Source organism: Chaetodon auriga, chromosome 2 (genome assembly GCF_051107435.1).
Source record: "Chaetodon auriga isolate fChaAug3 chromosome 2, fChaAug3.hap1, whole genome shotgun sequence".
NCBI classification, from domain to species: Eukaryota; Metazoa; Chordata; class Actinopteri; order Chaetodontiformes; family Chaetodontidae; genus Chaetodon; species Chaetodon auriga.
In genome coordinates, this window is record NC_135075.1 from 10052775 (window position 1) to 10069910 (window position 17136).

Below are 17136 nucleotides of genomic sequence, written 5' to 3' on the forward strand. Positions count from 1 at the left end.
TTGGAGGGTGGTTGAGTAAAAAGCTATAGTTTTTGCAACAGTAGCAGGCTGATTGTTGCAAGATATTCCATCCATCCTGCTGTACTATTCCTGCTGCTTCTTTGCAATGTTAACCATCTCCGACAAAAACAAACTTACCTGACACACACACACACACACACACTGCCTCGATATGAACAACAGCGCCATCACATCCTTGTCCTCACTACAGAAAATAACGCTGATCGCCCCTCAATCATCACGTCATTAGAACATCAAAATGGAGACAAGCTTCAGGAGGATTATATCTGTGTGTTTCTGTGTTGTGTTGGCTGTGACAACAAATCTCCCTCAATGAATCTGAATCTTCCTATAGTCTAAGAAATAGAGTCAAAGAGTAGTAAGTGAGCCACAAGACAACTTTGAAGACCTTTGTCAGAGGCACAAAACAACCAGACACAATACATGTGTTCATTATTTTGACCGTACACTCAAACCTGGGAATAAAAAGAACACAAAAGAAGCCCAGGTACCCAACAATGATGCACTGCTAAGGCCGTGAGGGGACAGTGAGACCCCATAGCATTTGCTTTTTTTGATTACACCAGAGCAGAAAAAAAACTTCTGCACAACTGACTTTGCTTTACGGAAGGGAGTCAACTGTACATGAACTGTGGCTCTAAATTCACTGTAAACGTAGGTCACATGGACACATAAGTTGCTGTTTAACCGAGCGGTTGCAGAGACATGCAATAAATTCAGTGATTGATGTCTGTCTTTAAAAACCAGCGTTGTCATGATCAGTTGGCAAAATGAGTTACTCCTTCCTAATTCCTTTGGTTGTATGAGGATGTAATAAAACTTTACATAAAGAGAGTTGAACAAGCGTTATGTAAGCAGCAGGAGCTCGGGCACCTCTCAGCTTTGAACCCCTCAGCGCAGCCTCACAAATGTTTAAACAGGCCTCCGCTTTGTGTGCTCGTCGAATAACAAACACCAGTGAATCAATTAGCTTATATCACTGATAGAAAATGGGCCTCAGCCAAAAAAAAACCCCATCAAAGCCTGAGTTGTCATGGCAGCCTGTGCAGGTGACAGTGTTTTCAGATGTGAGCTGCTCAATCCAACAAAGGCTTCACACCAGCCCAGACGCTATTGATCAAAACCGCCACTTGTGGAGGCTGAATAGTCCCACGGAAACAAAGGCACCCAGAGGAAATGATGCTATTATTTCCCCACAGCACTCTGATGTACAGGACATGAATAGGGGACGGGATGATTTTGATCCACTGTACCTGTGAACGAGTGTCCAAACACCTCGTCTCTTTGTTACTTCAACTGTGCTGCACACAGCACCTGAAGTGTTTAATATGAGATAAATAAAACATTATGGGGTAAACAATGTCAAAAATCCAATGAACCAATAGATCGGGAAATAATTTAACAAACTATTCAGTGGATTCATCATAGTGACAGTTCATTTCCTTAAACTATGGCATTCCTTCATTCTTATCTTATGACCTCTAGTGATGTCATAAGCTTTCAAACAGGCTCACAGCCAGCTGGACGGGAGCAAGCACTCAGACTGTCCTTTGGTTCTTCTTTCTCTAAGGAACATCTTTAATCATCATAACAATGCTGCCAAAATACCTCAATCACCCAGATAGCTGCTGCCAAAAACACTGGCTCATCACTTTGATCAACAGTAATGATGGAGGTTCGGCCAGCTGAGTGGTATTTTTTAGCATGGAAACAGCCTTTAGACACTTCATAAAGGAGAGGTTGGGAGCAGGTAGAGTCAGTTCAGAATCATTTTCATATTGCTGTTGCTTTAGCTAATGGGAGCTAGGTAGCAGTTGCTGAGCCTGCCATTGGAGGCAGGAGCATGTGATTGGCTGAAAGGTGAGGGCCGGTGACCGGTGATACCTTCACTGTCACAGAAAGTAACGCTGTGAAATAAAACATTTTGAAATAACAGGGAAAAATGCCTGTAGGAAATTAAAAGAGGGCATTTTGAAGCTTTGTGACAGTAATTTTAAATCATTTCACAACATATTGGTTCATTGATATATTTTGCACAAAGCATTTGTTTTATTTATTATAAAACACTTTAATATTAGGCTACATTAAGGACAAGACAGACAGCTGGAGCGAATGTGAAGTCTAAATTTTTGTAATGTAAAAATTAATTAAAAACTTACCGTATTACCAGTTAACACAAATAGTCACCATTTACATAAAGTGTTGGTTCATTATCAGAGGCCCAAATGATGTCTCAAAACCCATAGCTGTCACATAGATGAATGGAAATCTTTGTTGTTGTAAATCAGAAAAATCATAGTCGTCTAGGTGGTGCAATAAAACCCACAGAGCAACACAGGTTCTATTATAAAGGCGAGATAAGCTCTACAGCTAAATGAATACGTATGGCTCTTTTAAATCCATAGATCCACCTTTGGTACTGCAGCACTGGGAGAACAGGACACGTCACTGGTCATATCAGTTTTTATTGAGGAAAGTGATGAGCCAGGTTTCTAAGAACACTGACTCAGCAGAAAATGTATGAAAGGAAAGTCAGAGTTTATGGATTCAGGTCAATCAGACAGTGAAACAGTCTGACAAAACTGATGGTGAACTCATCCTTTATTAAATCTTGAGAGAGAAGTAATCTACAGTGGTTTGACACCAACAGAGTCCTTTATACAGATGACCAATGCCACTCACTGACAGCAGCCAGAAGAATGATATATTTTACATACACATAATGCAGAGGCAAACAGCAAGATCCAACAAACAAGCATTAAATTAACTGAATAAAAGCTTGGGATGTTCCTTAAAAGACAACATCCAGTACAATTCAGGCTGTATTTTCCATTCAACTCTATCCTACAGTGTTGCAGCACATCAGGGTTTGAAAGGCGTGCGTCTGTCGGCTCGATATCTCTGCAGACTTGTTTGGATAAACGCTTTGGTAGAGAGTTCTCTTTAAGGCAGAAAACTCTGGTGCCTCTACACAGCAAAGACAAATATTGACAGCAACATGTACACACCTGTTTCACCGTAAAGACCTGGTAAGAGGAATGTGTGGATGAAGAAGGCTCAACAGAGGAGACATGATGACATTTAATCCACACACACACACATCAGATTAAATAATAAGTTTCCATCACAAGCTGGATCAGAGTTCAGAGCCATGCAGCCATTCAAACCCTGACTGTGTGCCTACTTAAATCCATCAATTTCAGTCTGTATGTCGTCTGTACACTTGGGGTGCATGAGAAGTGTTTGAAGTTGGGGGCTGGACGAAGAATTAGGACCACCACCGGGTACTTCTGCAGAGGGACATCGATCCTAGCCCACCTCAGTATTTCAGGTTACGGGCCAGGACGTCACAAACAGCCCAAACACACACGCGTACTCGACGGCAGCGTGCGTGTGTTGGTGCTCCTCTGAGAAGGACACACAGGTGGAGCCCGGAAAAAAAAATATCAGCAGAGTAACCCCGCTGTTCAGCAGGCTGCGCTCATATCAAACCACCTCAGCCAGAGCCGGACTCACATCCTCTGCTCTGGCCTCAGTCAGTCACCTCTCAGCTCCCAGCCAGCCTCAACGAGGGTCTTCGCCGGCCATGTTCAGACGCCGGCAATGGTGTTAGCTTTGTCCTGAGAAACGACTGCCCTGAAAACTGAGCGGCTGGAGGTGAGGCTGAGCTTAAAGGCTGACTGGGAACTAAGATGACAGGGGATGGTAGAAGAGTCTAACATGAGAGCAGCCCGCTAAACGAGCAGGGTTTAACCTCAGCAGCCGGCCTGGGTGATGTTTCCACCGGAGCTCTTGGTCACGTCCAAAGTGGTAAAGATCTGAAGGATAAAGGGGATAACGGACGTCAGGCAGTGCAGCTTTTCCAGGTTTCAGGAGTGGACGTTGAACATTTTTAAGGCCAACAGGACTTTAACAATTCAAAAATACACAAGTCACTGGTTGAAATGAGGTAGTTTCTACGTGAAAACTGATGTTTGGTGTTTAGAACTATGGTTCAATAAAGGAATCTCGAACTTGGCCTTGGGCATCACCTGGTTAAATTGAGTGTCCTGCATTAGAATGAAAAGATGATATGCGGCCACACTTTGTTCAAAAATGGAAATTCATGTGAACATCAAACAAGAGGCAATTGAGCAGCTTAACGTGCTGCAATTATCTACCACTACATTAACATACTGAATGTATAATACTGAGGTCTTTAATTGAGCTAATTACTGCACAGCTCAGACAGAAGATATCCATGATGATTCATCTTAAGATCAGCAAAAAAAAAACTAAACATGATCAACACACTCTTCCACAACATGACAAAAAGAAACTCGGGCCTGTTAAGACTGCGGCTGCCATGTTTTAGGTTTTATGTTTGCCAAAGCAAAGATTTGCTTTGGACAACATGCTAAATATGGAAAGTGAAAATCTACACGCACAAACAGTTTTCTGTTTGAGTTCAAGCTGCATGCTGCTACTGCTAAAATCTATTTTGCTGTGCAGAATTTGGCAATTTCCTGCTCATTCTTCCTGGTTAGGCAACAGGACACCAGTGCAACATGCTGAAAAATTTGAATTACCCCTCTGGCTCTCTGATTACTATTTTAAGGCAAAAAGTTAGCCACCCTAACCCTAGGCAAACTCTGAACTAAGAGCCCTGTTTCCATGGCAACAAGCAGTGAGTGTATTTACATGCAGACTAGTATCCACATCAGTATCCAGCCTCATCCTGATTTGGATCATATTCGGCATATGATGTTTACATAGAGCATAAGACACCGGGCTACTCATCTCCCTGTGAACGTGACAGTCAGATGCTTACACGTGGAACACATAACCAGGATACGCCAAAATCATAGGAACCAAGATACTAATGTGCATGTCAGCACAGTCGGTGATACCTGCTAATCAGACCAAAAAAAAAAGGAGGAAAACAAGTAATTTGTGGTTTTCTAACAATATTGTGGAGCAAGTAATGAGGAGACAGATTTTTAGAGTGCAGTGACCTGCTGGAAATACAGAGGAGTGAGGACATCCAGAGCCTGATGAGTTAGCACAAGAACTGAGTACTGCCACATTCAGAGGCACCGAGATTTTATGCTTCTGTCAGTTTTTATATCCTTACAAATAATTGCTGAATTTTCACAGTAAAATGTCCCAGAAGGCAAACATTTTCCAGTCAGCCATAGTCAAAGTCTCAGAACTCAATCAGGCTGATTTTACTGAACACTAGAATTTGATAGAAATCTACATCAGATCTGACACGTAATGACAGAGCTGACTTCTTACCTCGGCACAGGTTGGGTGGATGCCGATGGTGCTGTCAAACTGCTCCTTGGTGGCACCACATTTCATTGCTGCACCAAAGCCCTGCGTCACCTCTCCAGCATTGGGACCCAGATAGTGGAACCCAATGACTCGATCCTAGAGCGCGGCCGTAACAACAAAACACCATCACGCATGTGACACAGCAAGGGCGCAAGTTTGCTGGTTGCTGCTGGTTCAAAGCTGATGAAACACTGTAAAAGTAGAACTAATCTTACGCTGTCCAGTTTATTGCAGATGAGCTTGGCGTAGCACTTGTTGTTGTCTCTGCCGGGCACAGTGAACTCCAGAGGCCACAGCAGACTGTGGAACACCTGAACATAGAGACCACAGACACAGTGATGCTCTGTTAGTGTGCAACCAGCTACAACACATACGCAACGAAGGCAGGCTTTTTTAATATTTCCTAATGACAGGTCCAATAACACAAATCCAACATGTCTGCAATTTCTTCTGGACCTTAAACATAAAAAACATAAGGCAAGTTTTCAACTTCAAGTCTGTTCAACTAAATCTGCATCTTATGTCTGTCTGGACATACTGACGAGTTCAGATTACTGTAAAATTGTGTACAAATACACCACATTTTTTCTGGTTTGCATGCTGACTTTGCCTGCACAAACAAGTAGAAGTTTGTGCAGGATGATGACAATGGCTAAACTGTAACAGGCACATTCAAGCTGCAAGCAGCAACTAGAAGGAAACCGCAGACAGAAACCAATCTGATTGGACGAATTCTTTAACTGTTCAAGGGCAAACTCAAATAAATCCAACATGAAGACAATCATTTGTTGCAGTCCCATACAGAATAGTTAAAAATTTGTTCCACCACAACCAACTATAAACAGTAAAATCCTGCTTTTAAATGCATGAGTAATAATAATAATAATAATAATAATAAAACAAAGGGTACATTTCCCTGATTGTTTTACATACTTTGACTTAAGTAATATTTTCAGTGCAGGACTTTTACTTGCAAGAGTACTTTTTGTACTTTTACTTAAGGATCTGAATACTTGTTGATCACTGAAGACACCCAGCTTGCATGACAGCATAAAGGTTTACGAACATGTTCAGCTGAGTCAGCGACGCACACACAAGTGAGAAGTTTTATACTAAAGAGAAATACTGCAACCATCTTTCTAGGCTACTCGTGTATTACAGTTACGTTACAATGTAGAACTCTGGAGCCAGTCACAAGGTTCAGCTGAACCAGATGGTCAATAAATTATTTAGATGACTCTGTCACTGTGTGTGTGTGTGTGTGTTACCTCGATGTTGTCCTGTCCATAGAGCTCAGTGGCTCTCTCCTCTGACAGACCACAGGCTCCGTACTCCAGTGGGGTGAAGACAGTGGTGGGAACGTTGATGTAGTCACACTGCACAAACACAGAAGACGTGATAAAATCAGTTTCATGGAGAATGACTGTGTGACAAGTTGGACCGGGAATTTCTCTGTGCTTCACTATTAAACTTTTATTCAGGATGCAATCAACTCTCCATCTATTTTGATGCACCATTTTTCTTTATTTCCACACATTTTATCACTGGATGACCACATTGTGTGTTTTGCTGTTAATGCAAAGTGTCACTGTGATGGTGTGTTGTACAGAGTAAACAGTTCTGAGTTCGCTACAAGTTTCCTCTTATTGTTATTATGTTAAAATCAAACATGCTAACAGGAAATCAGAGAATTTGCAGGTCTGAAGTGTTAAGTGTCTTTTATGCCAACATACCTTTATTTTTGAGCCCCCGAAGAGGCGTCTAGCCAGCAGCTTGCCAGCCTGGATGGCTACAGGTGTCAGCTCCCACTTGCCTTCCAGAATGTCTCCAATGGCGTAGATGTGGGACACATTGGTCTGCTCCTCATCGTTCACTGGAACTTTTCCATTCCTGGACGATGGCACAGAGAGGTCAGTGAGGACGAGAACAAAGCAAACTTCATTTCAATTTCATGCCTCGTTGGGAGGGTGAAATTACATCTTTCCCCACTACTAAATAGAAAACATTTGGATTCTGATTAATTTTATTCACTATCTATTCCAATTTATTCTAAATGTCTTGGGCATCTATAAGAAAAATAGATATTTGGCCAAAGGAACAACACAGCACCTCTATCAGTGCACCTCCTATCACAGGGCAGAAATCAAATGAATTGGGTCTGAATTCACGTCGGCCAGAATGGGCAAACACAACTGTAGTAGTATTTAGAAATTAAGTATAAGTCACGCTATATTCTAGAGTGCACAGGAGCAAAACAATCAAACCGGCTGTCGGCCCCTGAACCCAGTGGTCCTCTGACTGTGTGTCGATTTCATCTGAATACTACTTAGGTCATAAGACTGGGGCATATGACTCACCCAGTGCTCTTTTAAGCTGGCCTCGTGTGGTCTTAATCCCTGTCGGCCTCATAGGCTGAGCCGTTCAGTCATTCACAAAATAGTGAAAAGACAACACCCTCAGAGAAAAGGCTACACTTTCTAGGTGCTTATGATTGGAATAAAAAATCAATTGCAAAATATACAAATTTATAAGATTATTTTTACTCTAGTTTTCTAACTTCACATCTGAAATTATAAATGGGCAGAAAAAAGGAACACAAGAAATACATTGATGGATAACATGAACCCGACTGAGGCTCATCAAAATCAGAGCATACATTCATACAGAGCAACACAACACGACGACACCAGCATGAGAAGCTCTTACACTGAGATAACTGACTTTACATGTCCGATACACTGTACAGAGACTAACAAGACACCCCTCCTCTCCCTCTACCAAATCCCCCAGCGCACTCACACACCACCCCTGCAGAGAGCCATGGGATGGCAAGAACTGCTGAATCACCATGACTGTACCACGAGTCTTAAAGGCACAGGCCGCCCCATCTAGTGGGACAGACTTGCAGAGTGGAAAAAAACAAAAAACCAATGAGATAATAAACTATAAACTTACTTGGGGTTGACTTTGACCCCTGCCTTGTCCAGGCCAATCTTGTCTGTGCATGCGTCTCGGCCCACTGCTATCAGCACCTGAAGAACAAAGAAATGTGTGGTTACGTTTAAAGGAAGTCTGCAGGTCATTTCCCGCAGGGAATCTGCTGGCGTGTTATTTGCTCATGAATGACTAAATGTAGGCTGAACAAGGAGTGGAAACATGAGAAAAGAAAAAGCTACTAGAACATATCAATTTCTCAATTGATTAAAATGGATAATTTCCACACTTACATCCTTTCACACTGTTTGGTAACAACCCCATGTGGCAGCTGAACATTAGAACAACATGGTAGCTCACTTGCGTTTTGATACTGGCAGCAAAACCTGGTGCTTAACTTTTAGAACTTTTATTTTTAAAGATCAAATTGCATCAAAATCTGAAACATCACATCTGCATCATGAACCCACAAAAATCAGCTCATTATTATTAAACGTTATTTCATCACTTATTCTCACAGTAATAAAGTTTTCTGAAAGTTCATTGGTGTTCCATATTACAAGTTTTGATTTCAAAATACCATTTCTTCAAGTCTCTTTTCACACCAGTGTTTTCCCCAAAACACTTTTATGTCATGCTACTTTCGATTTCATAATGTCACTTTTCAGTCAATCATACTGCCTCTGAAGCATGCAGGCTCAACAAAATGCTACCAAATTTAGCCAGTTAGCTCCTGTTAGCTAGAACAACACAAATGGTAAAGTAGTTCTGAGTCAACCAAACAGCTGCTGCTGTAAATAAACACAGCACACAGACACTGAAGCCAATGTCTCCTTTCATTTAGCTTAATAAGACTATCTATGCTACCTAGCTGGCTAACTAGGTCGACAGGAAAGAGAACACATTAACATTCATGATGCCTTTATAACGACCAGCAATGATTGGTCTGTCAGTAAGAAGCATCCAAGAAAAGTTTCTGATGCTCCAGATAAAAAAGAAACTCAGAGAACGATTAGGAGAGAACGTTCCAGCAGGTGTGGGAGATGAGGGCGAGCTCACCTGTAGGCATGCGTCATAAGCGCATGTCCACAGTGTTTGTAGAGGGGGCAGACAAAAGTAACGAACTGCAGGTTTAAGAAAGCCAGGGGGGATATGTGATTGGCTGAAAGGTGAGAGGGCAGTGACAACGCCATCATCAAGAAAAGTGACGTGAAATAAAAAGTGACATTATGATATCAACCATTATGAAATAAAAAACATTTTGAAACAAAAACTTATACAATGAAACCACAGCTATTAAAAAATAGGAAACATTTCCAAATAATTTTTCAGTTATTTCAAAAATTGTTGGCCAGTGTATCTATTTACCATAATATACTCATATGGTTATTTATGCCATGTCTATTTATTTAATATTGAACACCATAGAAAATTAGCCCACAGCATCACAGACAGGAGAATGACAGGAAGAACAAACTGGCCTGTACATACAGTGTTGTACTCTCCTTCGATGATCTCATCAGTTTCTGTGGACTTGGCTGTCACCTTCAGCCTGCCAGGAGTGCCTGCCTCCAGCTCCTCCACCTGACACACACAGACGCAGGGACGTCAGAGAAAAGAAAATCTTTGTGCTTCTGTCACATGTCCAGCTGATAATACAAGGTACAACAACAAATCTGATACTGTGCAATGACACAGATCAAAAAGTCTGCTGACAACATATTGCCTGAGCACAATGTGGTTTAATTCTGCATCAGTTAAAAGGCTGTGAGAGACAGAGAGCCACTGGGAGCATATTTACTCAGTGACCAAAGTGCACATGTTGCTGTTGTATCTCAGAAGCTCAATGCGTTTGAAGTGGTCGTCAATCATAGAGTTTCTCTGTGAGGTGACCAGGTCGCCTCTCTGACCGAAGAGACGCTGGGCAGGGGCTGTGGATTGCAGGGTGGTGCTGTATTTCTTGAAATTGTCCAATTAAAAAAATTGGCATGAAGCATATGCTGTAATTTTGAATGGCCACAAACGAGCATGCTTTACATTGTCCGTGTTTTAGTTGACGCACACTTTTCACCTGCCACACAGGACTCGAGTCAATACTCACCTTGATAGGGACATATTTGCGGAGGAACTTTACACCGTGCTCCTCCATGTGCTCTCCAGCACGGTTGGCCATGTCCTGGTCGAAGCCCCTGAGCAGGATGGACCGGACCATGATGGTGACATCGAGACCCAGGCCGGCTAGGAAACCCCCGCACTCCAGAGCCACGTACGACGCCCCGATCACCAGGGTCTTTCCCGGACAGTAAGACAACGAGAAGAGGTCGTCACTGGTGGACAAACACAGACAGACACACAGGAGATCAAACAGAGCGAGGGTAAAACAAGAAGCCTGAGTGCTCTTTAGCTACTGATGTCTCAAATGTCCATTTGCCTCTTGGCGATTATGGTGAGCTAAGAATAATAACATTATCCACACAATTTCATGGTGGCATTCCCCTTTCCAGACTAGACTGCCTATCCTGAAAACAGCTACCATGCCTACATACAGCACACTGTGAGACATTGCACACAAAATCCATAAGTGCTCAGGCTGGGGTTGTGCCTTGTGTCACACAACAACCTTTGGTTTGAGGCTTTGTACGACTAAGTGAGCAGTATGAAACCATGTGTGGGTTGCCAAAACAGCATCATAATCACCAAAGACACCTGAGGATAATCTTACACAACATTTAGACAGCTGGGAGATTAGTGGATGTCCTGAGGCACAGCCACCTGCGGAGGATACAAGCGCCTAGATCATTAAAGGGTGTGTTTGTGCTTTCAGAGATCAAACACTATGGCATGAGACACCTCTTCAGACACCTGCTGAACCCACTTTCTGGTCTAAATATGAGCTCTGGACGGGGCCTCCACTAACACAGCATGTCATTAGGTCGGGCTGGCAGTGTCCGAGCCACCGAGCAGCTGGCACTGTGCTCTCACCTGGTGATGCAGTACTCCTTGTCTCCAGGAATGCCCAGGTAGCGAGGCCTCTCACCTGTAGCTAAGACAAACTTAGCTGACGTGTAAAATGTCTCTTTCCCACGTTTGTTTGTTGCCTGTAAAAAAATAAAATAAAATAAAAAATTAAAAACAAACTTGATGAATCAGGTGCTACACACAGCTAACAATTTGCATTTTGACTCATTAAGTGAAGCATATCATTCATCAGTCATGTGCAGGATGTTTTTAAACATCTCCCATTTGCTTTGGTTGTGACTAGATCTACTGATAAGTAAAAAAGAAGACAACAACAATGATAAAACAAAGAAAACAAAACGATCAGCCGCTAAAACAGGCTAGACCACATTTCAGAGCAGAAAGCTTATCAAGATTAGTGACGAGTAGTTACAGAAAACAGTCTGTCAAGTCTCCTAAAACTGGAACCAAATAAAAAGCAATCCCAACTCAAGATCCGTACAAGTACACTGAAGGTCCCTTGACATCACAAACACTTAGTTACCTTGATTTTGTGTGGTTCAATGAACTCTGCATAGGCATTGACATAGTTGACATTCTTGTCTCTCAGTGCCACCCGGTAGCCCCAGTTCAGTGAGCCAATGTAGTTGTTCACCGCCGTCTTCATCGTGTCCCAGTTGTGTTTCACTGCGTACAGACAGATGGCATCAGTGGAATCAGTGGAAATAAAGCGAGTGACTAGTGACAAGGCTTGCCTTTGATTTACCACAGCAAACTGGTCCAATGTCCCCCCTTCGTGACCTTCTGGGTCTGTGCCCGGAGCCCTCACCTGTCTCTTCAAACTCCCAGCCGAACTTGCGTGCGTCCTGCATGGCTGTGCCCAGCAAGGCCGTCTGGTGCATCAGCTTCTTGGGAATGCAGCCCACGTTCACACATGTTCCACCGAGACCTGATCACCACAGCAGAACTCATTAACGACTGGATTAGATTCAAATAAATACTGAATCACGGGTATCTGAAAGTGGAAGATTCATACCCCAGGAGGTTCCCTTTGGCGTGGGCACCACATAGTCCAGTACCATGACCTTCTTCCCCAACACAGCAGCTTCCTATTGTCAACAGAGCCAATGTTACCGCAAAATTACACAAATCTGTACTTTACCAATAAGTGTCTGAAGTCCGTAAGCAAGTGGAAACGGTTAATGGCTCAAACATAACTGCAGTTACTGATTACAGTATTTCGACATTAGCTTTAGTTTCACTCTGATTCTGTTCAAACCACAAAATTGCACAACAGAGCAGCATCCACAGCAATTAAGTTTCAACAGGTAACACTGTGAATGTGTTACTTGATTCTGTCACCTTTGAGCAGGCGAGACCTCCAGATCCTCCTCCAATGACGATCAGGTCATAGTCATAGGCTTCATTTTCTCCACTTAATAGCTGCTGCAGGCTGCCGTCTTTATGAGCCTGACAGAAACATTAACATAACGATGTATCAATATAACGCTTGTGTACGTTGATTGTGTAGTGAGTGTGTCAGGTGTGGCCACAGTCACACTTTCTGCTTTTGTTTGCACAGTATTCAGCCAAGTCTGAACCTACATTTCAGCACTTCTAAGGATGCCGTACTAAATCCAAGTTCCAGTAACTAACAGGAGAGGGAATGATACAGCTGGTTTGCAACATTGCAAACAGCACAATTATTAACACAGGACAAGTGTTTGGATAAACACTGAAGGAAGTTTACTTCCCAGTAACTTTCAAGTAGTATTGGCATTTTCAAAATAACACTTCCAGTAGTGAACTATTTTTCACACTTTGTAGCTGGAGAGCTGCTCAGTGGTGTGGAAGCGTCTCTGGTGTCGGCTCATACACACTATTTTTGCTCAAAATTGGTCCCAGTGTTCTGGTTTATAAAACACAATGGAAAACAAAGCAGAACCTAAAACCTTGACCTTAAAGATTCTACAGATTCAGGTTATGGAAGCTCTGGGTTACGGATTGGGGAGCTCTCGTAATGGAAAAGAGCCAACGGATAAATTCAAATGAAAAAGTCACTGTACTGTCCCATCAACACTTCAAATCTGTGAAAAGGTGAAGCTACAATTGACCACAGTGCACATGTGAACTACTGATATTTGATTAAGAGTTCCCTCCTTTATAATTAAGTCATTTTTAAGCAAATCAAACACTAGTGGGCTGAGCTTCAAACGTGACTTGAACCAAACAGGCTCTTTTTTCAGTTTCTGGCCTCTGAGCAAGCCACTTGACTGAGTGATCATCGTGTAATGAGGAGACATACATCATTGTAAATGTTGCCAATCACAAAACTTTGAGCACCAAAGAATGAAATGCCTTGAAAACTTTCTCTTGACACACACTGGTTCCTCACCTGCATTGTTTTGTCACAGCCTCCAATGTGCATCTTGTTGATGAAGACATTAGGAACAGTTTTCTGTCCAGTCATCTCGAGCAGCATCTCCTGGTAGTTGCTTCCATCCTCTGGACAGAAGGGTTAATGTGTTATATATATAATACATTATGTATATGTATTTGTTTTGAATGCCTGCCCACGGTAATGCCTTACTGACAAACTGAAAATGACATATGCAAATAAAAGAGGAAGCATGGCATGAGATGAAATATTCACACGTCACTCATCATTTTCTGCATCAGCAAATCTCGAAGTCTGTCTCTGAGCTAATACCACAGACACTTACAGTACACAAACCGAGGTCGTGTTCAAACGGTCATCTACTTTTCAAAAGGTTGTATGTAGTTAGTTTAACCAGTCGGAGTTTATTAATAATGCAAAGCCATTGCTATGTTTACCTGCAGTTTAATAGTCCCACTAATTAAGTCGACCTTTGCTTTAGGTGTCTGGTTGTATGATTTTAGTGGACATCAGCCAATCAATTTTCCACAGCCATAGTATAAATCAAGACTATTATCTGTAGCAATAATAGGAAGTGTTATATTGTATTAGTTCTAGCCACCAGCTGTGATGCAACAGGTTGGTCAAAATCATGCACTGCACAGTGGAAATGCTCTTTTCTGTCTTAGCAGCAAGACACGACTCTGACTCTTGCAATATTTGAATGTGGTGAACTGAACCTTTAAAATCACATTTTGCCAGATTTTATCTTCTTAAAAGATGATTAATCCTCAACATCCCTACATACTCCCCTCAACATACAGCTGAGACTGTGAGAGAAAGAAAGCTGGAGCACAGAGGTTGGAGTTTGCTGAGATATGGCACAAGGCCAAGATATCTTCGGTGAGTGACTCAGCAGGTTTTGTGTTGCTGCAAAGGAAGCCTGCTGCACAGTCTGGGGTAAAACAACATCCCTGCTACACCATGCAGGACGACCATCTCAAATGTGTTTGCAGAAAATTGTGTGTGGTTTATACCACACTATAATGTAGTTGTACATAGATATAAGGACATTTATGTTTATTAATGTACAGTATTTCTCAACTTCCTCTGTAAAAATCAAGAAAACCGTACCAAAGATGAACCCTCATACAACATCCAGACATTACACCAGTGGGTGCACAGCCCAGTGTCTGAGTTTGAAAGTGTTGACCTGCTTCTCCAAGAAAGCTGTATCTCCAACCTGCCACTGAACTTTAGACATCAGTGAAAGAGACATGACCTGTAGCTTTGTACTGATCACCTCCATCTTACCTATGAGGTCCAGCTCCACCACATTACACTCGACTTTCAGCTCTTTGAACAAGTCTTTCACCTACAAAAGACACAGATTGGACAAAGGTTTCCTCAGTTAGGTGGTGCATATTCTCCTCATACACAAGACACCAATTTAAGACGAAAAACCTTCCCTGTTAGCAAAAAGTCACTTTAAAATCGCGGAGCACTGAGGTACTCCACATTCATAATTTACATTAGTTACAAAGCATTTGTTTCAGTAAAATCCTGTAAACATGTTGTTAGCTAAGCTCCTCTGCGTGTAACATATGCTGGCGATAGACAGACTTGAACAACAAGAAACCAAATTATAAAAGTGACAACTTTCCAGAAACAAGTGCTGCTTTGTAAACATCGCGCGTGCCGACAGAGCGTCGTATAACGTTGTTAATTAGGTATCGATGTAACCAACATTAAGGACGTGCGGGCACATTAATCGGCAAACAACTTTCTGATTTAACGTGATATAAAGTCTCAACCCAAGGTGAATTCTGCTGAACGGCTCGACGTTAAATGTTTTGTGTGGCTTGGCTAACATTAAAACCTTGTATAGTATTCAGCCGCTGACCGACTTCACACTGCAAAGGCAGACCAGCAATTAGACCAAGCCCGCGTACTTCGCGGAAGAAGATGGAAGTTTTCGGCCGGCATCAGTAAAGTCCCCCCGCTTCGACAAAATGAACACCTTACCTTGACACAATACGGACAGTAGCTTTTGCTGAAAACAATCACTTGATTGGAGTCAATAAGCTGCTGTATTCGAGATTTGAGTTCTTTCTTCCCGGTGTCATTTTCGATGGGAGGCATTTTGAAGGTATTTCCGTCTGCCTGGGCAGGGCAAGCTTCGATAGACGGCTGTATAGAGAATGAGGGGGAAAAAAACAAATGAAACCGCACCAAGTTTCTCTTAGTAAATGTATTACTGTCCCTCGGTACTTTGTCCAAGAGAAAAAACCAGAAAGCATATGAACTGCGGTTCTGACCTCGGTTCCTCTCCTTCTGCTGTCAGCGGCTCCTCTCCCGACCGCGCCAAACGTCGTTTACCATTTCTTGTCTCACTGCTTTAGGTGCACTCGATTAGCTTCACCTTCTTCACCGCATGATCGGTTGCTCATCATTGACAACAGGAAGAACTCCGCCCGCACGGCCAATCCCGTGCTTCAAAACGTATCTTCCTACAGATAACGTCACAGGGTTGCCTATTTACATGCCGTAAAAGCACACAAACTATTATTCCCCAGAAATATTCGTATTCAAACAAAGGTATTTACTTTGACTCGTTTTTACATAAAAAAAAACATAGACTTCATACTAGTCGGGGCGATGATAATGGAAATGCGGGGGCCTACAGGCACCTGTGGAAGACAGCTAATCCTAAATTAACAGAGAAAAAGAAAGAATATCATGCATGTGTTATTATTTAATATTGATAACAGCATAATATAAAGCCGATCACCGATCATGTGATTCTTCTGATTTTACATTTCTATCCCTACGTACCTCTACTTGTGTTGGTCCATGAGCTAATAGTCTGTTATGTAGCGCCATCTGCCGGTGAAAATAGATCATGGCAAGTCACAGGTGCTCTGCATTCCCATATAACTTCTTATACGCTGTCTCATAAGGGGGTCTCCTCCTCATCTCCCCAGAAAAATATTTATATTTTCTTGGTGACTGTTCCCATGATCTTTTCAGTATTTTCTTATTTAACAGACAATCTTGAAACACTGTAATTACCCAATGAGCGAAACCACTTATTCACTCTGTTTATTTTATTGAATAGTGATGGGAAATGTTAGTAAATCATAGACATCATAGACATAATGTTGGGGGACTCACAAGAGACAGGTTAATAAAAAGAATGATACAAATTAAAGCAGCAGAAGAGGAAATTAGCTGATTTTTAGTCCCTAATATGAGTCAAGATCCAAAAACCTGGATCCTACACTTCCCATAAAACAACCTGATAGCATCTTTCGTTAGATCCATATGGCCAGTCACTGTCTGTTAAAAATTTGAAGTCTCAGGCCCAAACTGAGATAACCCTGATGATGTCATCAAGTTATGTTTTTAATTTCAGATATAATTCCCAGCAGAGAAGACATTATCCAGCTCTTTTACAGACTGAGAAGCACTCTTCATAACAAGTAAACTGATCTACATGTTTAGAATGAGTGGAGGGTCCATTTAAGAAG

The 17136-nt window shown here is 42.1% G+C and overlaps 1 protein-coding gene across 3 annotated transcripts; it reads right to left on the minus strand.

The window, feature by feature from the left end:
* Window positions 1–2604: 2604 nt before the first annotated feature.
* Window positions 2605–16029, minus strand: txnrd3 (thioredoxin reductase 3). Of its 3 annotated transcripts, none has more exons than XM_076753277.1 (17): window positions 15925–16029; window positions 15632–15796; window positions 14921–14981; window positions 13625–13734; window positions 12592–12699; window positions 12266–12338; window positions 12059–12178; window positions 11774–11916; window positions 11254–11369; window positions 10373–10598; window positions 9763–9855; window positions 8293–8369; window positions 7071–7227; window positions 6606–6713; window positions 5553–5648; window positions 5299–5433; window positions 2605–3839 (listed from the first exon to the last, which is right to left on the minus strand). In XM_076753277.1, exons 2-17 carry the CDS (start codon window positions 15746–15748, stop codon window positions 3777–3779), a joined length of 1803 nt encoding a protein of 600 aa, XP_076609392.1. In that variant the 5' UTR covers window positions 15749–15796; window positions 15925–16029; the 3' UTR covers window positions 2605–3776. The 3 variants fall into 3 exon arrangements, with proteins under 3 accessions (XP_076609392.1, XP_076609384.1, XP_076609401.1); XM_076753269.1 differs by having other exon boundaries at window positions 11996–12178; XM_076753286.1 differs by having other exon boundaries at window positions 11996–12178; window positions 15632–15946.
* Between the last annotated feature and the right edge of the window lie 1107 nt (window positions 16030–17136).

Excerpts from the sequence above, each read along its gene's own strand:
- txnrd3 (XM_076753269.1), bottom strand. The coding sequence starts at position 15,748 with ATGCCTCCCATCGAAAATGACACCGGGAAGAAAGAACTCAAATCTCGA. Across the intron at positions 12,700-13,624 it reads GCTGTGACAAAACAATGCAG|GCTCATAAAGACGGCAGCCT; the intron begins GTGAGGAACCAG and ends TGTTTCTGTCAG. Across the intron at positions 8,370-9,762 it reads TCGAAGGAGAGTACAACACT|GTGCTGATAGCAGTGGGCCG; the intron begins GTATGTACAGGC and ends TTTGTTCTTCAG.